We start from the raw sequence: 27,489 nt of genomic DNA on the forward strand, positions 1-27,489 counted from the left end.
AATTTTCATGACATCGTTTTGTATTGCTTTCTTATTCCCATAGATAATACTGAAAGCAACACCCTAAATTTCATCATATTCATTGTGCCCCATGATATTTAGAAGGCATTCATTTTGTATATTTATTGAACTTGAAATTAGTTTTAGCAATTCCAATTGTTGGAATTTTGATTATTTTAAATAATTGGCTCTGAAAATTTTTCATATTATCCTAACTGAGAATGTTGAATTTTTTAATACTAAGGGCGGCAAATGTTTTTTCTTGTGCCTGTCTGGTCAATTTGGTAAGGCCAACCCATAGACAAATACCCATGAAACATCAGAAGGCACTATGGTATAGTGGTAAGTTGATTTTCTTTTGTAGATTTCTGATTTCTGTTTTTTTTCTTCTTTGTCATTCTTGGGCAATTCATAATGAGCAGGTCTTAGAGGGGCCATGGCTTTTGCCCTGGCTCTGCAATCTGTGCATGACCTTCCAGAAGGACATGGTCAAACTATATTCACAGCTACGACTGCAATAGTTGTTCTAACAGTAGGTTTTCTTAAAACTGGTAGTTGAGTTTTTATTTGCTAAAACCATAGAATCATTTCTAAATATTATTTATTTTGGCTTTTCTTGGTTTGAATGAAAATCAAGGGAGGAACTTAAGGTGTTGGAAAATTTAATAAGAAATTGGATTGAATTATATTTCATTCTACTGTTATTTAAAATATATTTTATTGAACTGTTTTGAGATACTTTATAACTTAATCTTACCCAAGGTATAAACTAGCGCCACTTCAGCTTATGATTATACCAATCTCCACTCACAAATATCTTGACTAATGGAATGAAAAGCTTTGTTTGAATACTAGAACAAGCAAAGCGGAATCAAGAATACTTGTGGCAAAGACACAAACGCAAATAATATTTTACATAGATAAAGTTACCAATTGTGGAAATTAGATGGTAAAATTCAAATCTGAAGAGATGAATTTTGCACATGTTGTTGGTTTTGTTGAGAGGACTGAGACAAAGAAGTATTATATTGATGTTGTTAAAGGTATATGGATCATTACAGTTTCCCTGTGAACGCCTAGCTTTCCACTCCTTTGTTGCTCACAATTTGCTCCTGCGTGTGAAGCCCACCCAATCATTAGATCAAGCATGCCTTTTGTTGTTGGTGTGGTTAGTCAGAACATGCAAAATCCTTCGAAGAAACATATTAAAAAGCTCCTAGAAAAGGATTTGTCTATATGAAAAATAATCCAAAGATTGAAGCCTACGAATATATTGATTATGTTGGGTCTATTGAAGATAGAAAATCAACTTTTAGATATTGAGTTCTTGTTGGTGGAAATCTTGTCATGCAGGAGTAAGAAATGATGGCCAGATCTCGTGTTAAAGGAGAATATAAGACTTACAATCGTTGCCGATCGTTCTGTAAAAAAAACCAGAATATAAGACTCATTTCATCTGTGAAATGATGTGGATTACATTTGTAACAGAATTGGTTTTACTATTAATCAACTTATGATCTACAATTGTGATAATCACGCATAATCTACATTGCTACCAACTTTGTTTTTCACGAATGAATTAAACATGTCAAAGTTGACTGTCACTTTATGGAGACATTTCCTATCAAAAAAGATCACTTTACATGTTACTAGTGAGGAACAACTGGTTGATATCTTCACAAAATCTGTTGGACCTTTTCATTTTTCTGGCCTTTGTAACAACCTGGTTTGAGTTGATATATCTGCTCCACTTTGAGGGAAGTTTTAGCATAGGAAAATATCCACATTGGGTACATGTTTATTTGACTGTTTCTTAGTATATTGTATTTTGCCACTTTATTATGAATTGAGGGATTTTCTTGGTGAATAATGACAATATTTTCTCTCCAATACTCATGAAATGTTTTTGATAATGGAATTATTGACCATCTGACGGAAGAAACTAATGTTTGCACCTCCTCCCCTTTCACCTCTTACTATTCTGAAGCCGATGCGAGTTTCAAAATGCAAGAGCCCCAAAGAACTTTGCTATCCGTGAGACTCAATGTTTTTATAGTGCTATCTTTCAGTACCTATCCGTTATTGCATATTTTCAACTTTGTTCAGGGATTCTTTTCCCATTTTAGTCTGAAATACCGGAGTATTTGCATACAAAATGAATTTAATATAACTGGGTAAGCTTGCATGACTACATGACGGAACATCAGAATCTTTGATTGTAACTTGAGAATCAAAGTTTGTTCTAGATTTTGCTCACATTGTCAGTGCACACCACACTTAAATTATTTTTTAAGACTTCTTTCGTGGACTTAAATGTCTTCAAAGTAATTATTTCACGTACAGCATTCATTGACTTATTGCTCTCGTGATTGCTTGGATTTGACAAATCACTGCTTTAATATTTCTTCTTAATTGCCTTATATGATTGCCAGGTTCTATTAATTGGTGGCTCAACCGGTACTCTGCTAGAAAAACTGGAAGTTGTGGGTGACATGCACGATGATTCACTAGGAGAGGTAATTTTTCCTTCAAGGAAATATTTTATTGCTCCACTTTTCAACTTTCTTGTTTCTACAATCATTTATGGATGCAAGGTTTTTTGTTTTAAGAATAGTTGCTTTTCTTTAGAATTTAAATAAAGAGCAATGCTAAAGAGACTGGCAAAAATCAGCTAAATGTGTTGCCAAATCCATCTGTTTGTTCTTTGGATGCAAAAAAAGTAGTTTTATTATTCTTTTGAATTCGGCCATCAATTGGCTATTTTTTGTCGATTTTATTAGCAAATCCCTTAAAAAAAATTATACCTGAGGAACATTAATTACTTCATTTTAACACGTGTAACTGATTCCCATCTTTTTATTCCGCAACTTATTGTACGTGTGCCCTTGTGTTTGTTTTTTGTTTTTTTTTTAACATAAAAGAAGTTTTGAGCATAATGAAACTCTCCTCCAGACCCTTACCTAGCTCCCATAGTTGGCAGGAGAAATTATCCATCCTTAAGCTGTTCTGGCTTGCAAACTTCTTGTCGTTATTCAGAACTCATAAATTAAATGTACATTTTATTTTTGTGTTTGTCCTGCCTGAATGCCCAGTATTCTTTCTAAGCCAAATTGAACTACAAGTTCTAGAATAGTTAAACCTTTTTAACTGCTATTTACCTGCCTAAATTTGTCTCTGTTACTAACCCACAGGGCTTTCCGACAAACAATGGCCACATTACCTCCTCTTATGAAGAGGGAGCGTCATCCGGAAGTAGGCTGAAGATGAGGCTTCAAGAACTACATAGAAAGTATGGTTACCAGGTTTCAATTACATTGGATTTGCTCTTTCTATGATTTCTATTCGGTTAATTGGCTTTTTTTATTTATGTTGCAGTGCGGCTTCATTTTCTACTTTAGATAGGAAGTATCTTACTCCATTTTTCACTAGCCAAAATGATGACGATTCAGATCCTGGTAAGAAATGAGTTGTTTGATAAAAAAATAGATACGTAGAACATAAATTGCTTGTGTAGATATGCTGCATGATTTAACCACTGTTAGTTATAGATTTATATCTTCTATTTGTTTGAAGAAGTATGATGCATGCTTTACATTGTGTTTCTTGTCCTTTGTGTTGCGAACAGCTACATTGTTGCTAGTGGTACTTGATTCATTCACAATCTTTTATCCTGATCTATATGTCTCATTCGGGTAGCTGATAGAGTTCTGTTTGAGATGGACTGTAATATTGACTACAGCCTGCGTTGATTTCGGTCTGCTAAATTTGTGCTGATGGCTACGGAATAACAGCTAGAGAATGAAGCTGGTATAGTGATTCTGGTCGGTTCTGTCAATGGAACTTAAAAGATTTAAATGTTGATTGAATCATTTTGAAACTCATCTATCATGCTATGACTCCTGGCTACCATACATGAAGTATGAAATGATAAAAGATGGATATAAGAAAGTTCAAATCCTGAAAAAGTTTACAAGGTAAAGGGATTGCAGGGTTCATTAAGAAGCCTTACCTGATCAAGCACAATTTTTTTATGCAAAACGAAATCTTGAAAAAAAAAAAAGCTGAACTGGAGGCTAATTTACCGGTTTGATCTAACAATTGCCTGAAGATGCTCAAATTGGTTAGGTACAAATTGAAATGTCAAACAAAGTCCCAAGTTGCCTGAATCAGCATGACCAAATTTTCAAATAAGGTGTGAATTGACCAAAACTAGTTTTGAACCAGACCAGATTTACTTATCTTGGATTGGATATCTCGCTCCTTGCATGGGTCTATCATTTGCATGAGGAGGAATGGGGTGGCATGGACAACATGTGTTATCTTTGCTGGGCATAGAGGGACCTGGAAAACCACCTTTTGAATCTGACGCTGATAATGAGCACATTGGCTACCTCATTTGACTGCAATTGATCAAAACCCCAAAATTTTCTAGGAATGACTGTGTACCTTATATTCTACAATATCATGAGCAGTTTGTTTCCGAATGGTCCTTCAAGACTAGGAATAGTTCTACATCTTTCTTTGCAAGAAATAGCACCTATTTTTGTTGAATTTTACTATGGAAGCATCCCACCTCGTTAGAACTTTCAAAGTTAATCAGTCACACAAAAGTCCAAATGACCATCACCAGAAGAGGATCAGGATCCCTAAACATAGGCGAGGGCAACATCAATGGCCAACCGACCTATGCTTTTGCAGGTTGGTTAGGTGGGCCTAATGTCATTTTTTTTAGTTATTTTATGCACAAATTTTGATAATAAGGCGTGTAAAATAATTGTCATCCATTCTGGAAAGCATCAAGCATATTTTGGATAACCCAAATAACCCACACTAAAGCCTTATATTGGCCCTCTGGTTAGCTCATTATTGACGTATATTTTCAAGTTTACTCAACCCGGATCAAGTCGATTCGAGCCCGATTGGGCTCGATCGACTCAATCGACCGTCGTCGAGCATCAAGTAACCTAAATCAGACCCAAATTTGTTGAAATTAAATTTAATTTCATCGAATTAAAATCAGATCGGTCGAATCGACCAAAAATCAGTTTAAATCAAACCCAATTAAACCTTGTCAAGCCCCGTCTAACCAAATTTGACGCAATTCGATGCCGATTTGAGCCCAATTTCTCAAAATTGGCTCGATCGAACCTATTTGGACTCGAATCGACTCTAATCGATTCGAATTGGGTCCAATTTTGACCCAATTTCACTCCAATTTGTCAAATCATGATTCAATTCACTTTCCAAATCAATATTTGAATTAAACATCTCAGATTTCCTTTGAAATCCCGCTTTGTTTTCGGTCAAATCGTTTGATTTCAGCTGCTCTTGCAGACTGCTTCTGCAGAAAATCCACTCGAGTGGGATCTTCTCTCGTTCCGCAAGAGACCAAGAGGGTGGGAGAGGAAGAAAGGGCCACTCTCCCTTTTTCTTGTGGGATTCGTCCGAACCATAAAAAAGAGAACGTGAGAGGGAGTGTGGCGGAGGCGGAATCCTTCTGCCATGCTCATGCTTTTGTCCCAGGAAAAGAGGGCAGAGCCCTTCAGCTCTGCGTGTGTTTGTCCAGCCCGAGCAGAAGGGGAAACCGACCGGGCCTCCCGCGTCCGTGAAAAGAGCCAGAGCTGCGGCTCTCTTGTTGTCGCTCGACCTAGGCGAAGTCTGGTGACATCCTTAATTATCCTCACACATCCAGACCATCCATATCAAAAAGAAAATCTCATTTGGACTCATTCCTATGTGTGTCTGGGCCAAATCCAGCAGTCCAAACCTTCATTCCTGCATCTAGGAAGGGTTAGGAGTTTCCTTTCACTCTCAAACTAATGTCGGCAACCTCAAGACAGCAAGGACAGCATCTATGACGTTCTAGACAGCAGTTTGGAGCATCTTGACGGCAGATTTGTCTTCCGGAGGAGCTTGGACAGAAGATATCCACTTTGTTCCGTCGCTATCTCACTTTTTGACAAGACGAGTGGATTGTGGGCTGCGTCGTGACAACCCGGCAAGGTAAATTTCTCAAAACTTTTTGAGCCCTAGCTTCTCAAAGCCAATGGTTGTGTTGTTGATACTCCCAAAACCTTAGGGCCTTGTAGTAGCTTAATTTGTGCTCTACAAAACCCATGTTTGTTGTCCTCTCCGTAAAACAGCAGAAATCTAGTGATTTTCGTTTGCTTTCTCTCTTGTGAGAGCCAAAGAGGCCACGTCGATACGTGTGGGGGTGTTGGATTAGTATCCAATGCTCTCCAAATGCAGGTTTGTGCATCATGTTGAGCTTAACACCTTCACCTATGATCAAACCCTAGGTTGTGTTGTTATTCAAAATCAAATTGAAAGTTTAGCTTGCATGTCCTCCAAAAAATTCCATGTCATATACATTCCTACTTAATGCAAGTGTCATGACAAAATTGACATGTGATTTAGGAGTTTGGTAAAGCCTGTGAGTTTTGTCATAGCTTGACTATATATCCAAAATGCATTTGATGACTTGTTGTAGGATCTTATGTAAACCCCCAAAAGTTCATTTTGTAAATCTTAGAGCAAGTAATGTTAGTCATACTCATCATTTGGTATGCTATATAGTCTATGAGGAAAATAATAATGATTAATTACTATATTATGCAAATTCTCTAAGATTGGAAATTCATCTCAACGCTTTTAATGAATCAAATCATGCCAAAATTAATTTGATCACTTAAAAGCTTTAGATGCATGTTTCCTATCATATCTTGAATCAAGTCATGTGCCATAGATCTTTTACTAAGATTAGCAAGTCTCTTAATTTACAATTTTCGCCTAAATTGGCTCATTTAATTTTAAGTGTCAGTGAAATTAATTTGGAGTGTTTCATGGACCCTAAAGGCCCATGATTAATACCCATCACATTTCGAGATTACTTAAGCTTATTTTTTTTTTATTTACAAATTAACGTGATCAATACAAGCTTCCAAATTTCTAAATCATATAAAAAAAATTGATTTAGGAATACTCTCCGAAGGCATTAGGAAATTAATCTTCTCTTCTACCAAATCCAAAACATTCATACAAGCAATAGCGAACCCTCTTTCATGCATTCATCTCTAGGATTTCTGTAAATCGTAGTAAATTGATTGATGGGGACATCATATTTCGACACGTGTACCATCCCAGGAGACGTAGATTGACGACTACGATCCAGAGTCTCTATTTCTGATTTATTTGCATCTTATGTTATGAGTGTATTTTCTTTTGTTTTCCTAGTTTGCCCTTGAGGGCATTATTTCACTTATGTAGCCCTGAGGGCGTTTATGTCATTTCAATTATGTTTATTTTGGCCTCCTTATATGAGGCATCATGCATTGTAATAGTTTTTAGTTTTAATGAAATGAAAATTTGCTCTTTGTTCTCTTTTTGAGTGCATTCTTCTTAGATCTCTTAGTGAGTTCGTAGGGGAAACTAGATCTCTTTATGAGTTCTAGCGTCGTCCAAATTAATTGTGTGGAAATCCGGGTTGAAGACATTGATGGTTAGTAAATTCGGAGCCGATCGAATCCTAGAAATTTTCCTCTCTGATTTCCCTTGCCATTGCCGCCGCCTACTCCTAAGCCTCCCAAGCCGCCGGCCACCTGGCTGCCTCCTCCCGCCAGCCAGCCCACCCTCCAGGCCTTTGGCCGCCGGCCCTGTGCTCTCCTCCCCGTGCAGCCACCCCCTCTGCCGCTCCCAACCTCACGGTTGACAGCCAAGCCGTGAGCCCCCAGCCCACCGTTTCCCTGAAGCCCCGCCTTGCCGCCGGATCTCCCTTTTGCCCAAGCCCATTTGAATTTCAAATCCCTATGCTTTAATTGATTGCCTAATTAAGAACCCCTATTAAGGCAAGGCAGTTAACAACATTTAGCTATATTTGAAATTCGAATTCTATTTCCCTGTCATTTCAAATCAATTTGGGAAGTTACTTAATCCTCAATTAAATCTAAAATTACAATTTCAGATTTGATTAGGATTTATTTACTCTACCATGGCCCCACTTAATTAATATTAATTCCCTCTTCCCCTCTATGCTTGGCCGAAACCCCCTCTCTTGGGTTTTTCTCTCTCCATTACATTAATCGCCCGCCATTAAACTCCCTACTCCTCATAAACCGCCGGCCCCCTCCTTTGGAAAATAATTTGAATTTCCAAATCAACTTTCACTTTACATCTAATTAGAATTCCAAGTCAGAATTCTAATTTTTCCAATTCCCCTTAGCCCACCCGACCCCCTCTCTCTTCCCCTCACCCGAGCCCTCTTCTCTTGGGTTCTCTCACCTTGCTCTCTCATCTACATGCAAGGGATGTATCGCGGATCCGGAATTTGAATGGGGACTTGTGTTCGATGCCTACGGTAATATCAACATCCTACAATCTCCATTCTTCGACGAGGGATTTGACCACGACGATGACACCGTTGGAGCTTACTTGGATCGGATCCTCCCCACCCTCGTGCACGTCATCGACAGACAAAGTCCAGATTACGAGTGGATCATCGATGGCCACCCACCCGCTCCTCCAATTCCGGCTTCTTCCCCGGCGACGAGCCCTCTCGGCATCACTTGTATACTAGTGGCATCATTGAGTCTACTTACGATCCTCTTCCGCTAGCCACCACTTTCAAGAGCGAGTGAAGGACTTCAAGGTGAAGGATTTAGATTTTAAATTTGAGGCTTCGTTATAATTGGCTATTTGCATTACCTAAATCTTTGGTTATTATTTTGCAAGTTCTAGTAATCTCAACATGTAATCTATTGCTATTGCTTAATCTTTCAACGCCATATTCTTAAACTTTAACTTGAGCAAACAAAGAGTTATTTGGTAGCAAAGTAAAGTTCATCACTTCTATTAATATCTTAATTGCAATTCTTGTTTACCGCATTTAGTTTCACATCATTTTGGTATCAGAGCATAGTATGCATGCACGACATGTGTAGAAAAACATCCTAGGGTCTAGCCTTTCATTGTAGCTTAAAACTTGCATGCGTATCATTACATCGTTAGAGTTTATTCTCCGTTTTCCCTGCTGTAATTGCATTTCCTGCACCCATACATTGGCATTTAAGTCATCCTAGCTAGAGTGTGAGTGCAGCCATTTGACTTACATTGTTACTATTTGCTTAGGGTAACTAAACCCTTGTTTGTAGCTGTTTTCCGTACCAGTCCAGCAACTGTTAGACATCGTTTAGAGAACTTATCGTCACTGTTTAGGTGCTGTCCTCACCGTAAGACCTTACCTAAAACACTTAGGTTACATAACCCTTTTGTTGAAATTGCTGTCCACTTTATTCCTGCACCTATTAGCATCCGTTTGGGAGAGTTTTAGGTAGCTTTCACTTGCTGTCCACGTTCCGGAGTCCAACCTATTTGCCTAGGTAACTTCGTCTATCCTTTTAACTTGCTGCCCTTTCATTTCCTGCACTGTGTGAAGCCTGTAGGAGTTTAGTTTGGAGTGTCTAGCTGCTGCCCGTCTATCTTTATCCATCCCTAGTGTCCTCCAACACCCAACCATGGATCCGGAACACATCCAAGCCACTCTAGACCTCATAGTGGACCAATTGGGAATTGTTACGCAGCAAATCCGCAACACTCACACGGATTTAACAGACCTTAGGCGACAAACAAGTGATCAATTAGATAACATAGAGCGCATAGGGAACCCCACTCTTTATACCCCTTCTAGGCCGCATTCACCTTATGATGATGGCACACGGAACGATCATGGAATGCAACGAGATCAATACCGACACAACCTTAGGCCAAATCAAGACCCCATGGCAAATGAGAACCCTTGGAGAGACAACGACGCTTAATTGTTGAAAAGCATTAGGATTGATGCCCCGACATACGATGGAACCCTTGACCCTCAAGTTTTCTTGGATTGGCTTAAATCCATGGATAGTTATTTCTAGTGGTACAACATCTCGGAAGCTAGAAAGGTTAGGTTTGCCGAGATGAAACTCACTGGTCGAGCCAACTTATACTGGACCAATTTGGAGAATATGCGCAAGGCTCGAGGCGAACATCCTATTACAGATTGGAGAACTATGAAGCAAGAACTTAGGAGAAAATACCTCCCTCCTTCCTACTACCCTAAGCTCCTTGATAAGTGGAATAGACTGACCCAGGGGAGCAAACCCATTAAAGACTACATCTCTGCCTTCGAAGATTTCCTGATTCGTTGCAACGGCGAGGAGTCAGTTACCCCAACTCAAATCCTGTCCATGTTTAGAGCTGGCCTTAGGGAAGATCTTTGAACTGAGCTTTTTGCTAGAGTAAACTCATTAGAGGCAGTCTGCAGCCTAATTCTCGACCTCAAGGAGTCTAAAACCCATTCCCAAACGAGACCTTTTGACTCCCGCTCATCTTCTTATAGGACCTCATCTGGATAACCCCAAAATCGACCCTTGGTCCTACTGCGGGCTGACCCACTACTGCTAGTTCGGCCCCACCTCGCATGGACCTTAAAGGTAAAGCCCCCGAACATGACACTTCCAAACCCACTTCTAGAACCAAGTGTTATAGGTGTCATGGGTATGGGCACATTGCTTCACAATGTTCCAGTCCCTATAAGGTCACCATAATAGAAGAGGTTGATGATGACGAGGAAGAGCCCGGGACTGACTTAGTTCATCATGTTGATGACGAAGAAGATTCCTTCTCTGAACTTGTCACCCTACAAGTCGTTAGATGCATGTTATCCCAGCCGAAACCAAGTGATGACTGGAGAAGGACTGCCATTTTCCATTCCTTTACTAAGATCGGGGATAAGAACTGTAAGGTTATTATTGATAGTGGAAGTTGTATCAACGCTGTCTCTTTAGCAATGATCTCTAAACTAAACCTTAAAGCCACACCTCACCCAAACCCGTATAAGGTTGGCTGGATTAACTCAACCTCCATGGAGATAAAAGATAGGAGCCTTATCCCACTTGACTTTATTGGATATCAAGTGAAAATATGGTGTAACGTATTGACGGTGGATGTGGTCCAAATTATTCTTGGTCGCCCGTGACTTTTTGACAATGATGTCCACATTTATGGGAGGACAAATACCTGCGTATTTGAACATAGCGGAAGATAAGCTTGCTGCCCCTAAAACCAATAAGGACTTACACCTTGTGACTGCTAAAGAACTGAATATAGAATTTCACCAAGGGTCACCCATATATGCCCTAGTAGCTAGAGAAGTGGATGTTGATCAAGAAGGGCATATCCCCGAGGAAGTTAAGCCTCTTCTCGAAACTTTTGCTGATGTCTTCCCCGAGGAACTACCTAACCAACTCCCACCCCTTAGGGACATCCAACATGTCATTGACTTAGTACCCGGAGCTTCCCTACCTAACCTCCCTCACTACCGGATGAACCCAACGGAGCACACTGAACTGAAAAGGAAAGTAGATGAACTCTTACAGCGCGGATTTATCAAAGAGAGCCTTAGCCCGTGTGCAGTTCCTGCCCTTTTAACTCCAAAGAAGGACGGCTTTTGGAGGATGTGTGTTGATAGTCGCGCTATCAACAAGATTACTGTGAAGTATCATTTTCCGATCCCACGATTAGACGACATGTTAGACATGATGACTGGAGCAACGCTGTTCTCAAAAGTTGACCTAAAAAACGAGTACCATCAAATCAGAATCCGCCCCGGGGATGAATGGAAAACGGCCTTTAAGACAAAAGACGGGTTGTATGAATGGATGGTTATGCCATTTGATCTTAGTAACGCTCCTAGCACCTTCATGCGAATTATGACCCAAGTCCTTCGACCTTTCCTTGGAAAATTTGTCGTCATATACTTTGATGATATATTGATCTATAGTAACTCGGTAGACCAACATTTGAAACATCTGAAGCAAGTCTGTGATATTTTGAGAAAAGAACAGTTGTATGCAAACCCTCAGAAATGTGTGTTTCTCACTGATAGTGTTACCTTTCTCGGATTCATAATTTCATCTCGAGGAATTTCAGCCGACCCTGAAAAGGTTAGAGCAATTAATGAGTGGCCTGAGCCTAAAACTATTAGAGATGTTCGGAGTTTTCACAGATTGGCCACATTCTATAGGAGGTTTTTTAGAAACTTTAGCACTATAGTGACGCCCATAACTAACTGCCTCAAGAAAGGAGAATTTCATTGGACACTAGCTGCCACTAAGGCTTTCGAGGATATTAAGAAGAAAATGGTTGAAGCCCCTGTTATGCGTCTCCCTGATTTCTCTAAAGTTTTTGAAGTAACTTGTGACGCATCATGAATTGGTATAGGAGTTCTATCTCAAGAAGGACACCCTGTGGCATATTTTAGCGAGAAATTAAACGACATTCGTCAGAGGTATTCTACCTATGACAAGGAATTCTATGCGGTCATCCAGTCCCTTAGATACTGGAGACACTACTTATTGCCACAAGAATTTGCGATATTCTCGGATCACGAAGCCTTAAGTACATCAATTCACAGAAGAAACTCAATGCCCGCCATAGTCGTTGGGTTGAATTCTTACAAGAGTACACTTACACGATTAGACATAAGGCTGGATCTGAGAATAAAGCCGCGGATGCCTTTAGTAGGAGACTGATGATTACCCAAGAAATGAGAACTGAGGTTACCGGATTTGAACGCCTTAAGAAGGATTACTTGGACTGCCCTGACTTTAAAGACACATACTCCCTACTGACCAACGGAGAAGATTGAATAATAAATGATTTTCTCGTAGAAGATGGCTATCTGTTCAAGTCACAAAAATTTTGTATTCCCAATACTTCACTACGGGAATTTCTAGTATGGGAGTTACATGCTGGAGGCTTAGCTGGCCACTTCGGTCAAGCCAAAACTATTGCCGCGCTAGAAAATCGATTCTATTGGCCCAACCTCAAGCGCGACGTTAGCAAAATTTTACGGAGGTGTCACACCTGCCAGTTGGCCAAACAACGAAAGAAAAATACGGGCCTCTACACTCCACTCCCCGTTCCCAATTGCCCTTGGCAGGATGTAAGTATGGACTTTGTATTAGGATTGCCTAAGACTATTAGAAAGCACGATTCTGTTTGTGTTGTCGTTGATAGGTTCTCAAAAATGGCCCATTTTCTCCCCCGTTCTAAAACTTTTGATGCCTCCCGGGTTGCTAAGCTCTACTCTGACGAAATTGTGAGACTTCATGGGCTACTGAAGACTATTGTCTCTGATAGGGATGTTAAGTTCACGAGTTATTTCTGGAAAACATTATGGCATAAGATGAGTACGAAATTACAGTTTTCCACAGCCTTCCACCCTCAGACCGATGGTTAAACTGAAGTTGTTAACAGAAGCTTAGGAAACCTTTTAAGAACTTTAGTAGATGAAAACCTTAGAGACTGGGATTCTAAGTTGTCCATTGCCGAGTTTGCCTATAACAATTCTTTCAACCGAACCACAGATCTGAGCCCTACCGAGATTGTGTACGGATACCAACCTAGGCAACCTATAGATCTAATTCCCATGGGTCCAAAGTCTAGATCATCTGAGTCAGCATCTGCATTTGCATCGCATTTACAAGAATTGCACAAAGAAATTAATAAAAGAATTGAACTGAACAATGCTAACTATAAACTCAATGTGGACCTCAAGAGAAGGTTTAAAGAATTTGAAGTGGGAGATTATGTGATGGTTCAGATTCGTCCGGAGCGGTTCCCGCAAGAAACTGTTAAGAAATTACACGCGAGAAGCGCGGGACCTTTTAGAATAATTTCCAAAATAAACAGTAATGCTTATGTGCTAGACCTTCCTGAAGGTTTTAACTTTAGCCCCACTTTTAACATTGAAGATCTTGTAACTTATGAGGGTTCAGAGTTTAACCCACCCAATCCTTTACATGATGAGTCTTGTGAGTCCCTAACTGGTGAGATCCCCAGCCTACCCCCACTCCCAAAAATTCCCACTTCACCTACTGCGGAGATGATTGAGGCAGTACTTAGCGATGAAATCATTTCCACTAAAGACGGTGGTCGCTGAAAGTACTTGGTTTAATGGGCAGGAAAGCCGGAGACGGAGAACGTGTGGATCGACCGAGATGAGCTATAGAGATTGGACCCGGACTTGCTGGAGTGGTACATGTCTAATGATTTGAAGCTTCCAAAATTTTTAAAACAATGTCATTTTATGAGTCATGAGACCTTAGAAACAAATCTTAAGTAACCACCCCTTATTTGTTGATGCAAAATCAACAAGCATTCATCCATTGCCTCTCATGCATGATAATTTGAAGTCCTTCGAGACTTGAAACATATCATTATATGATTCCCTTGAATTTAAGATCTATCATTGAGTTCTTCCACCTCATTTGTTAAGTATAAAGAATTGACAAATAACTCTTTAACCTTATGACCAAATCCTAAGTTCATTCCCCATTTTGTTTGTTGAGACAAAAAATCAACAAACAATCACATATCCTCTCCTTTCATATGATGACTTGGGATTCTCTAAAGTTCTAGCATGTCATCATATGAAGATTTTGGAGCTTAGAGTCAAATTCTAAGCTCCCTCTTTTCAATCGTTGAGACACAAGATCAATGAATGAATATACTCCCTAGGCCTAGGATTCTAATCCTAGCCTATCACATTTGCCTAATATAATATAGGCAGATGATCTTGCATCATTAAATACAAAATTTGATGATTGTCTCTTGATTTGTAATTCCAAAATTATAAATTATATCTCTTAGACATGATGTATGGAGCTTCCTCAAATATTTAAGGACATTCATTAATTTTCAATCCATATGTTGCATTTTCCTCATTCTTTTCTACAACCCAAAATTGTAGAGAAGTTCATCCTTTTATGACTCAAAGATTGTAGGAAATATCTCCATTTGTTTAGCCAAAATTAAATGAGTGATCATTCCTCTCTTTTAACACCAAGTGTTCAGGTGGTATAAAATAAATAAATAAAAAAGTGTTCAGGTGGTATCCTTAATTTGCAATTCATTAATTTCATATTGCCCCTCTCTCTTTCCTACAACTCTTGAGTTGTAGGAAACCATCTCATTCTCCTAAAAACTCAAAATTAGGATAGCCTATATCCCTCTTTGGGCACCAAATATTCAAGGAATGTTCATGAGCTTGCAACCTCCAAGTTGCATATCTTTTTCCCCATTTACCTAATACAAATTTTGTAAATGACCATGTATCATTGAACACAGGGTTCAATAATTTATACTCTCATATGCAACTCATAAGTTGCATTTTCCTTCATCTCTTCCTACAACTCAAATGTTGTAGGAAGATCTTCTCATTCTTGTAACCTAAATTAGGAGTGTGTGCACCCTTCTTTGAATATTAAATGTTAAAAGAAGTTTCAAGAATTTGCAACTCATAAGTTGCATCTTCTTCTCTTCCAACCCTCCAACTCAAATTGGAGGAATGAACCACCTCTCTTTGAATACCAAACGTTCAAAGGACTTCCATGAGTTGCAACCTCTAAGTTGCATTTCTTTTATCATTTCCTATAAGCCAAAATTATAGGAGGATATTCAAATCTTGTTACACTCTTCTAAACCTAAATTTAGAGAGTGTATACATTCTCTTCGAACATCAAATATTCAAAGAGCATTCATAAGTTTGCAACCCAAAGTTGCATACTTATTCTCCCCTTTCTACAATCCAAAAATTTGTAGGAAATCTCTCTTTCACCCAACCCAAGTTAGGTGAACGAGCAATGAATGTTTCTCGACTTGAAGTTCCAAAACTATTGATCATTTATCCTTCCTAAGACACCTAAAGTCCTAGAAAACTCTTTAAATCTTTAGCCTAAAAGCTATGAGTTTTGTTCCTCCTCCCTTAGCTCCAAAGCTAAGAGGAAATCTCTCTTCTCTTAACCTCAAAGTTATGGAAGAGCTCACATCCAATAAATTCTCGTGTTGGATCAAAATTAACTCATATTCCTACACCAAATATTAGAATATTAATCTTCTTTCTTTTTTATTCTTCTAACTCTGTTAGAAAATTTTTGTTGTCCACAAACAGATTGCATACTTTATGATTGAGCACGATATAAGAATGATTATATATTACCCCAAAGGATAAAAATATCATTTCTTTATGTTCTCAATGATAGAATTTATAATTTAACAGAGATTTCCCCATTCGATATTTGTTCGAATGAGATTTATTTTATTCTGGGGTACAGACGTCCCATAGGGGCAAGCCCCTTTGGTTAATTACATCTCAAGCTTTGGTGCTTGAGAACACTTTTGATTGAATTAGTTGTTTTTTTTGTTTTTGGAAGTCATTTAAATGTTGGCTAAAATTTGATTTTTAAATCCATGAAAGTCTTATTTAAAGGGTTTTGGCTTTTAGGACATTCAAGAAAAAAAAGGGATCAACTTGGAAATAGATTTCTTGGAATGAGGGCCAAAGGAAAGAAGCATACGTAGGAGTACTCTATTCTGAGAGAAACTCAAAGGTACTCGAACTATCCTATGTTGGGCTTTACATTTTAGAAATCTAATTTCATTTGAGTTAATCATTTTAATTAGAAGGTCGAGGCTTATATTCCAATAACAAGTGTTGGAGGAACTGCCCGAAAGGTGAGGACTTGTATAACGATTTGGAATCAACCAATGTTTCAGATCCTAAAACTAAGGTGAGGACTACCAAGAGGTAGTGCCTTGAACCTAAGTCTAACGAAATGCAAAAGGGACTTATAAGCTGCACCTCATATGAGGCATAGTCTGCCCGACCTCTGGATTTACTGTCCTGATTAGGAAGGACTACCAGCTAGACCCACCTAATTAATTTTAAAATCTTGTTGTCTGGTCTTAATGTAAATTTAGAGTGGAGGTTGTTTTCATTTAGGAAGTAGGGCCTATAACTTGGCTTTGAGGCCAACATGCCTGTGTATGTGGGGTATGCATATGCTGACTCATAAAGAAAATAAATTTTTGTTATATAGTCCTTAAATGAGGGCTTTCTATATGAAACACATTTGGGCTATGCATGCTCATTTTAGATTTTTGAAAACTTGGCTCCTTAAAGGGAGCCATGCAAAATTTTCTTATTTGAAAAACATGAAGCCTAAATTAATTTTTAGAATGATTACATTTTAATGGGTAGAAAACTTATTTTGTCCTAAGAGTCTATCACATCAAACAGTTCAGGCCACACCCAAGCAAAAGCAATGAAATAAACTTATAAAAAAGACATGCTTTTATATTGCACAATCAGGTAAACAATCAAAACATGCTTGTATATATAAATCAAATGCAAGGAATGTAAATCAAGTCCAAGTTATTACAACTAAATTTGGTAGCTGAGTTACCTGTCATTATATAACCCAGTCAAATTTACATACTCTACTTGTGGGGGGTTCTTCAAGTTCTTGACTTCTGAATGGGCATAGGCTTTATCTTTAGCAGGTACATTCTTTTAGCCCACTTTCTTCTTTTTTCTCCAAACCCCTGTAAGTTTTACATCATACTTCTATTAAATACATTTACAAAATATAAAAGACTCAAACCTGCAATGAATTAGAAGCAGTTTATATAATAAAGTATCACATCCAAAATCTTGTTTAGCACTTAGAGTGCCAAACACCTACTTCTACCTTATTGGCCACATCTTTTGGAGGATTTTAAACAGCACATGCCATGCAATCAATTTATTATTTTATGATTTATAGCACCCCCTTTTAGATATGACAATCTGCAAGAAAAACATATATATTTCTACACTATCCACTTAAAGGCAAGTGCCCGCAATGCAGACAATCCAATAGGCAATCACTCCACAACATCAAACACATGCGCAGAAAAAGAAAAAATCCTAATCCTAGTATGCCTAAGGGGCTGTGCACCTAAGTATGTGAGGCTTGTATAACATGTCACACTAAGGGTGTTTGATTTTATTTTGGAATGAAGATGTTTAATCTTTATCCAATGGTAGTTTCAATTTAATTTGTTTGTGACATAAAGATTTTATTTGATTTTTAAATGTTTCATATTTAGGAGGGTTATGTTCTAAAGTAACAACTGCTTGCTTTTGGGCAAGCCTATTACTTTTGAATCCTAAGATACAATGATGTAGGCATCTCACCTTTTGGGGGAGATGATTGATCATTGTATCAAAAAGAACCTAAGTGATTTTTAGGTGTTTTGGAGTTCTCTTAGTGTTTGGATAAGAGAAGTATCTATCTAATAGGTAAAATAGATATGCCTAAGGGGTTGTACTCAGGACTTGGTGAAATTTATCCAATAGAGTAGGATAAACTTCAACAGATAAGATAACTCATAAGGGACATCTATATATTTAGCATTTTAAATGTCATAGGAGAGATCACTCAATTTGGGTTAAATGAAAGTGATTACTTAGATTTTTGGTCTAAGAAAGGTGTCCAACATACATCTTTTGGGCTACATGTTGAGGAATCCTCAGCTTTTGGAGCTAATAAGAGAAAGATAGGAATCCAAAATTTAGTTTTTGGGCTAAATGTTGGAAAACTCACTCTAGCTTTTGTAGCTAAAGAGAGGGGAAATATCCTACAACTTTGGAGTTGGAGAAGGAGCGGGAACCTATAGCTTTTAGGCTAGGATATAACATCTTCTAAAGCCTTTGGAACTTATAGATGTGAGAGAAAATTAGTGGCTTTGAGGCTACAAATCAAAAGGATGTCTCCTTGAATTTTTGTATTCAAGGAGTTGGGTTTCATTTGCTTAATTTGAATTATGCAAACAAATGTGAGTCACTTATTGAGTTTAGCTCAATAGGTGAGAAAGATTTGTAATTTTGGGGTTACAAATCAAGAGGGATTATCATTGAACTTTTATGTTCAATGATGAGTATTTAGTTTGTTAAATTTAGATTAAGCAAACATAAAAGAATGATGCGTAGTTTTGGCCTACACATCAAGGATTCTTTGGACTTTCGGGCGTCCAAATAGAGGAACTCATTCACCTAGTTTGGATTAGGAGAATGAAAGAAAGTTAGGATTTTGACTCATTTTTCCTAACATGGAATTATTTGTTTTGTTTTGGTTCAACAAATGAATGATTTGATTAAACTATTTGATGATTTTGATTCAACAAATAGGTGATTTTTCATAGGTTTAATTCACTCAATATGAGTTGAATGAATGAGATTTTCATACAACTTTTGGGTTGTAGGAAGAGGATAATTTCTCTACAATTTTGACTTGTAGGAAAGAATGGAGAGATACAATTTAGATATTACAAATCAATGAAAGTTCTTTGGACATTTGTTATCCAAAGAGGGGAATGCATTCTCCTAGTTCGAGTTTAGGAGGATGGTGGGATTTCATACAATTTTTGGGTTGTAGGAGTGAGGGAATGAACATACAACTTGTGGGTTGCAAATCCATGAATATTCCATGAACATATGATGTTCAAAGAGAAATTCATTTGCCTAATTTGGAGCTAGGCGAATGGAAAGGAATTTAAAGGTTTTATACAATTTAGGTTTGTAGGAAAAGAGGTGGTCAAAAATGCAACTTAGAGATTGCAATTTTGAGGAGTTTCTTTGAACTCTTGATGTCCAAAGAGGGGAATTCATTCCTCCAATTTGGATTGGAGGGATGGAGGAGAAGGGATGCAACTTGGAAGTTACAATCCCATGAACATTCTTTGAACATTTGGTGTTCAAAGGGGCATGTACATTCTCATAATTTGGATTAAGAGAATGAAAATATCTTCCTACAACCTTTGAGTTGTAGAAAGAGGTGAAGGGATACATAACCTGTAGGTTGCATATGAGAGGGTAAATCATTGAACCATATATTCAATGATGCGTAATCATTTACCAAATGTGGGTTAGACAAAGGAGGGAAAGGGTGTGCAACTTGGGGGTTGCAAGCTAGAGGAATTTCTTTGAGCATTTGATGTTCAAAGGAAATGGCATACATTCACTTAATTTAGGCTAAGTGAATGGAGAGATTTTCTACACTTTTGTTTGGTAGAAAAAGGAAATAATGTGCAACTTAGAGGTTACACATTCATGAATGTCTTTGAACATTTGGTGTTCAAAGGGGGATAACCATTCTCTTAAATTTGGGCTTAGGAGAATGAGAGGACTTTCTACAACTCTTAGGCTATAGAAGAGAGAAGCAACAAGCAACCTTTTGATTGCATGTTAAAAGGGATTCCTTAGACATCGGGTGTCCAAGGAGGAGTATTCATTTGCCTAAATAGTGGCTTAGCAAATGAGATGAAAGAACTTGATGTTTGATCTCAAGTCCAAGAGCTTACAACCTTATGCATGTGAAGATTGGTGGTAGCTCCTAAGGCAAGTTAAAACTCATGCAATGATATATTTGGAACCTTGAGGAGGTTCCACTTTCAATGCATGAAGGATGAAAAAAGATGATTGCTTGTTGATTTTATCTCAACAAATATTTTGATCCTAGGGTTAAGGATTCATGTAGTCTAACACTTAGAGCTTTGAGAATGCTCCAGACATTGTACATGGAGGATTGTTCATATGTCATTTTCATATCTTAACAAATAAAGGATTGGACTTAGGATTTGGCCCTAAAGTCCTGAAGATTCATGTGATAGAACATTTGGAGCTTTGGAGAGACTCCAAAATATTTCACATGAAGGGAAAAGAGTGCTTGAAAACAAGCTCTTTACACTTGTTGGAACTCATGCAACATAGAGCTTAGAACTTTGAGGAAGTTTAAGCATCAAGTTTGAAAGGAGATGTGCACGAGAAAGAAAATTCTCCATTTTCCCATGAATGTTTTGGACTCATGGAAAGAGGAGATGCGCATTTGAAAGGAATTCCCTACGTCCTTTAGAGTGTTTTGGACTCAATTGGAGGAGGGAAGATTTGATTTCCTAAGACTTTGAGGAGGTTTCTAAACCAATTTTGGCATGATTTAGAAACCTTGGCTAGGAGAGATCTATCCCAATGACTTCTAAGAGATTTAAGATCAAATTTGGTATGATCTAAGAAGAACCTCTAGGGGGTGCATGCATGTGATGGTTTATCATTTGAGATAACACCTAATGCTTACATCATTTATCATTGCACTTATTTCTTTCAATTTATGAATCATACTAATCATGCTCAGGCAATTTCAACGTATGATGGAGTATGATCCATAAGACCTTTGAATGTCATGGGATACACCACCTTTGCTTTAGAAGTATTTGAAAATTAAATGAGCATGCTTATAGGTTCACAAATTTAAGTAAACAATGAGCTAGTGAAAGACCCATAATGTGCATCTATTCGGGATACGAATGATGCAATCCTGTCCATGCAAACTTAATTTGACTAAGTATGCAAACATTTAGGTTGGGTGATTTTGTAAGTTGCTCAATTCTTTAAATTTAGAGAAAGGATGATTTTAATTAATCTACTCATTATGGGATTTAAAATATGAACAATGAATGTTCATGAAAGACCCCACTACTTGTAGGCTTTATAAATTAATTGAAACACATACTTGGACATTTAGCAAATTGGGAGAAAATGACATGAAACCTCCTATATCTTTAAGTTAGTTTTGGCATAACTTGTGATTTGCTAAGGAAGTAATGCTTACTACAAGATGTGAAAGTTCCTACACATTGTCATTCAAGGTATGATTGAGTGACAATACTTAGTCTATGGTTTTATTGTAGGCGAGGTGTTAGACACAAAATGAATGCTTTTACATGCATTTGAGGAGTCGTCGGATATGAATCCGACCACCTACGCACATGGCATGCCTCTTTGGCTCTCACAAGAGAGCAAACAAACGGAAATCACCAGATTTCTGCTATTTTGCAGGGAGGACAGCACACATAGGTTTTGGGGAAGCAAACAAATGAAGTTTCTAAGGGACCTATGGCTTGGGGACGTCAAACACACAACAATTGGCCTTGGGGGACCCTAGGTCTCACTAAGTTTTAGGATTTTATCTCATCCGGGTTGTCCTAGCTCTCCAAATTGCTTTCCAAGCCGCTGTCTAAGCTCCAAGTGCTGTCCAAGCTCCTAGGTTGTTGTCCAAGCCACTCCCAAGCCTCCAAACCACTGTTTGGGAGGTTCTGAAGACTTCCTTTGCTGTTTGGAAACTTCCAACAGCTCCCGGAAGTGGTTTTCGCCGCTGATTTTGCTGTTTGGATATTTTCGGGGGCTAATTTTGGCGTCCAAAGTGCTCCAAACCACTGATTTTGCTATCTCAATGTCACCGGAGTTGATTTGGAAGGAAGTAAAGACTTTCTACTTTCTCTTGGCTGCAGCAAGGGCTAATTTCAGCATGCCTTTGCCCTAAACTTTAGAAGAGAAGCTCACCAACAACAGCAATAGGAGATTTCTGCTCTCCAATTGAAGGGAGAGAGCAATGGCAGCGAGAGAGAACTCATTTTTCAGCCCAAAGAAGAAGAAGACAATAGCTAGAGAAGGCAAAACCTCTTCTTCTTTATGTTTCAGCTCCAAGAAATGCATGCGAGGAAAAAGACTTGGTCGGCCCTCCCTCTTGGCTAGGTCACACGCGTGGCCCCGTTGGCCTCCTTTTCCTGGCTCGGATGGGTGCAGGAGGAGCCCCAACTCCTCCCCCTCTCTCCCTCTTTCATTTCGTCTGGGACGGATGCAAAAATAGAGAGTCGAAAGGCTCTCTACCCTTTCCTTCTTCCGCTCTATCTGGGACGGGCGAACAAAATGGGAGAGCCGGGTCCCTCTCCCTTGTATGTTCTTGGAGAGCACGAGGACAGCTAGTCCTGCCGCCCAAAGGACCCAATCGGGTTCCTCCTTGTGCAAAACGAGGGAATTGAGGGGGATTTTAGATGAAATCTCATCCCTCCACTTGATTTCCTTATTTGGGAAGTCAAATGAGCAGACATTTGGCGATTAGATTTCAAATTAAGCCTGAATCGAACTCGATTCAAACCAATTTGGGTCGGTTTGGGTTCGAGTGGGTCCGATTAAGTTAATTTCATGAAATTATACTTGGATCGATGCTGAAATGCATCGAATTTGGCTCGACGAGGCTCGATTGAATTTGTTTTGATTTAAATTTAATTAAATTTAATTAAATTTAATTAAATTAAGGTTTAATTTGGGCCAATTTCGCTTCGAAGACCTTTGATCGAATCGATCGAGTGCGGTTGAGTCCATTCGGGCTGGATTGGGGTTGGGTTGATGTGAAAATATACGTCAACAAACCCAAGTTAAATGAATGAGCCATTTTCTTTGGACTTCTAAAAGTTCAAAGAATCCTTGATGTGTAGCCCAAATCTACATATCATTCTTGTATGTTTTGCTTCATTTGTATTCTTATATTTGCTTCATCTGTATTCAACAAACTAAATACCTACATTGAACATAAAATTCAATGATAATTCCTCTTGATCTGAGACCTCAAATTTGTTGATCTTCCACACCTATTAAGCCAAAATCAATAGTGACTCATCTTCTCTCTCCAACCTCTAAGTTGTAGAAAAATCTTTCCCTCCTTAGCCTCTTAAAGTTATGGAGAATCTTCTAACACTTAGCTCAAAAGCTACATGTTAAACTCCTCTTTCTCTTTTTTAGCCTCAAAGCTAAAAGAAGCATCCTTATCTTCTCCCTAGCTCCAAAAGCGAAGGAGAGTTCTTTCAACAATTAGCTCAAAAATTAATATTGGACACATTTTCCTTAAACCTAAGCTCTAAATGAAATACCTCTTAGAGCTTAGTACTTCAAATAGGTATGACCAATAGGATAGAAGCAAGTGCTTAGTACTTCAAATGCTAGGCAAATTATTGGTATGATATGTTTATTATATGAATTGCTTTCTGACACTGTCTTGCAGTTTTGAGGTTTTTATATTTTTACATGTATTTTATAGAATTAGGAGTTGTGTTAAACTTATGGGGTCTGTATTAAAAGGAGAGGTGGATCAAGAAAGGATGTACTTGAGGAAGGTGAAGCCTAGGATTTACCTGGAAGCTAAAACTTGAAGATCCCACAAATGGGAGTCTGTAAATGAACATTTGACTGGGTTGTATAATGGCAGGCAACTCAGTTGCTAAACATAATTGTAATAACAAGGATTTTATTTACATTTTATTCTTAGCTAATTTATATTTTCAAGCATGTATTGATTGTTTATTAAGTGCGCAATAGAAATACATGTTTTTCTTATGTTTCTTTATTATTTTGCTTGGGGTAGCTTGAACATGTGAATGCGGTAGGCTTTTAGGATAATACTAAGATTTCTACATGATAAAAATCTAAACAATATAAAATCAAATTAAGCTTTATATTTTTTTAACAAAAAAAAAATTGCTTGACTTCTTTCAAGGAGCTGAGTTTTTTAAAACTTAAAATGATCATATATAGCCTAGTGTGTCGCATATAGAAAGCCCTCATTAAGGACTAGATAATAAAATCTTTTTTTTTTGTGAATCAACATTATACATACCCTTCATGATCAGACATCTTGGTCTCAAATCTAATTTTAAGCCCCACATTCTAAATAAAAGAATAGTCTCCCTACTCTTCATATGCATTAATATTGAAAATCATGCTTTTAAAAGTAATTATGTGGGTTTAGTTGGTAATCCTCTTCAAGCAGTGCAATAAATTTGGAGGTTGGGATAATTATGACTCATGTGAGGTGTAATTTATAAGTTTCTTGCACTCTGTTAGACTTAAGTTCGAGGTACTACCTCTCAGTAGTCCTCACCTTAGTTTTAGGGTTCGAGGTATTGGTTGATTTCAATCACTCTATAAGCACTCACCTTTCAGACATTTCCTCCAACATGTGTTGAAATGTAAGCTCCAACATTCTAACTGAAAATATCAACTTAAATAAAAATTGGATTCTAAAATATAAAGTCTAATATAGGATAGTCCGAGCATCTCTGAGATTTTTTAGAATCAAGTGTTCATATTTCACCTCCTTTGGCTCTCATTCCAAAATCTAATTTCAAATTGATTCCTCCTCTTCCTTGAAATTCTTAAAGACAAACTTATTAAAATAATATTTTTGTGGATTTTAAAATCAAATTTTAGCCAATATTTAAATGGTTTTCAAAAGAGATAAGAAAATTATTAGTTTAATCAAAAGTATTCTTAAGTTTTAAAAGCTTGAGATGTAATGCCCCATAGCGACTTGCCAACCTCAAATGGATTAAAAGGAGAATTTTTTTTCATCCTCAAACGGATTGTATATTTAATGATCGAGTACGACATATGAATGTATGATATATTACCCTGAATAATAAATATATCATTTCCTTATAGACTCGATAATAAAATTTACAATTTAACAAAGATTTCTCCATTCAATGTTTGGTTGAATGAGGTTTATTTTATTATAGGCATTTGGGGCAAGCCCCTATGATTAATTACATCTTAAGCTTTTGACATTTGAGAACACTTTTAATTAAACTAGTGATTTTCTTTTCTTTTAAAATTCATTTAAACATTTGTTAAGATTTGATTTTAAAATTCAAGAAATTCTTATTTAAAAGAGTTTTGGTCTTTAAGAATTTCAAGAAAGATGAGAGATCAACTTTTGATTGGAGTTTTGAATGAAGACCAAAAGGTTGAAGTATGAGCACTTGATTCTGAGAAATCTTAAATGTGCCCAAACCATCATATGTTGGGCTTTACATTTTAGAATCCAATTTTTATTTAAGTTGATCATTTTGATTAAAATGTTGAGGCTTACATTCCAATAATACATGTAGGAGGAATTGTCTGAAAGATTAGGACGTGTATGGTGATTGGAATCAACCATTGTTTCAAACTCTAAAACTAAGGTGAGAACTACTGAGAGTTATTACCTCAAACCTAAGTCTAACAAATGCAAAAGACTTATAAACTTCACATCATATGAGGCATAGCCAGCTCGACCCCTGGATTTATTGCCCGCCTAGAAAGGGCTACCAGTTAAACACATCTAGTTGCTTTTAAAGTCATAATTTCTGTTCTTAATGCATATGAAGAGTATGGAGGTTTTTATTTAGAAAGTAGGACTTACAACTTGGCTTTGGGGCCAAGATGATTGATCATAAAGGGTATGCTCAATGTTGACTCACAAAAAAATATATTTTTATTATCTAGTCCTAAAGTGAGGGTTTTTTATATATGACACACAGGACTATGCATGATCATTTCAAGTTTTGGAAAACTTGGCTCCTTGATAGGAGTCATGCAAAAATTTTTTTTATCAGAAAAATGTGAAACCTAATTTGAGTTTAGATTGTTTATATTTTTAATATGTAGAAATCTTAATTTTATTCTAAGAGCCTACTGCATTCATATGTCCAAGTCACCCCTAAACAAAATAAGAAAGAAATCTAAGAAAAATATGCATTTCTATTATGCATCTAGTAAACAATCAACACATGCTTAAAAATATAAATTAATAATGACAAAATATAAATAAAGTTTTAATTATTATAATCAAGTTTGGCAACTGATTTGCCTGTTATTATATAACACAGTCAAATGCTTATTTACAAACTCTCACTTGTGGGGTCTTTAAACTTTAGCTTTCAGGTAAATCTTAGGCTTCACCTTCCACAGGTATATCCTTTTCTCGATCCAACTCTCCTTTTAATCCAAACCCCATAAGTTTTAACACTTAATACTAACAAATACATGTAAAAAATGTAAAAGACTACAAAGTTAGAAATCAATTCATATAATAAACATATAACATTCAAAATTTTCTTAGCACTTGAAGTGTTAAGCATCTGGTTCTACCGTATTGGTCTTGTCTCTTGGGGGGTTTATGTTGCGTCTGCAAGCAAACAATATTAGAATAATCATGATTTATTTTATCCCCTCTTGGGCACGGTCACCTGCAAGAACATGTATATTTCAACACTATCTACTTAAGGGCAAGTGCCCACAACGCAGAGAATTCAATAACAATCACACCAAATCATCAACCATATGCGTAGAAAAAAAATCCTACTCCTAGCATGTCTAGGGCTTATACACATAAGTGTATGAGCCTTGTGTGGCATGTCACTACAAGAGGTATTTCACTTAGAGTTTGGGTCTAAGGGAAAGGTATCCAACATTAATTTTTTTAGGTTAAATATTGGAGAACTCTCCATAGCTTTTAGAGCTAGGGAGAAGAGATGGATCCTTTTTTTACCTTTAAGGCTAAAGAAGAGAAAGAGAAGGTATCCAACATATAGCTTTTGAGCTAAGTGTTAGAAGATTCTACCCAACTTTTAGAGCTAAGGAGGAGGGAATTTTCTACAACTTAGAGGTTGGAGAAGGAAGATGGGTCACCAATTGATTTTGGCTCAATAAGTAAGCAAGATTTGCAATTTTGGGGTTACAAATCCAGAGGAATTATCATTGAATTTTATGTTTAATGATGTGTATTTAGTTTGTTAAATATATATGAAACCAGCATAAGAGAATGATATGAAGATTTGGGCTACACATCAAGGATTCTTTGGACTATTGCATATCCAAAAAAAATGGTTGTTCATCCAACTTGGGTTGGAAGAACAAGAGAGAATATATGATTTATATTCTCATGCTTTGTGTATAAATATTCTTTGATTTTGGGT

General features: G+C 37.4%; 1 protein-coding gene across 3 annotated transcripts in view; it reads left to right on the forward strand.

Moving 5' to 3' along the window:
• Positions 1–27,489, forward strand: part of LOC110104895 (sodium/hydrogen exchanger 6) — a 68,348-nt gene that overhangs the window by 8,659 nt on the left and 32,200 nt on the right. For all 3 annotated transcript variants that reach the window (XM_028701362.1, XM_028701363.1, XM_020834178.2), the window contains 5 exons: positions 245–342; positions 423–532; positions 2,433–2,516; positions 3,192–3,289; positions 3,376–3,455. In XM_028701362.1, the coding sequence (XP_028557195.1) occupies positions 245–342; positions 423–532; positions 2,433–2,516; positions 3,192–3,289; positions 3,376–3,455 (470 nt within the window). The remainder of the gene's footprint in view (positions 1–244; positions 343–422; positions 533–2,432; positions 2,517–3,191; positions 3,290–3,375; positions 3,456–27,489) is intronic.

Source organism: Dendrobium catenatum, unplaced genomic scaffold (assembly GCF_001605985.2).
Source record: "Dendrobium catenatum unplaced genomic scaffold, ASM160598v2 fragScaff_scaffold_1680, whole genome shotgun sequence".
Lineage (NCBI taxonomy): Eukaryota > Viridiplantae > Streptophyta > Magnoliopsida > Asparagales > Orchidaceae > Dendrobium > Dendrobium catenatum.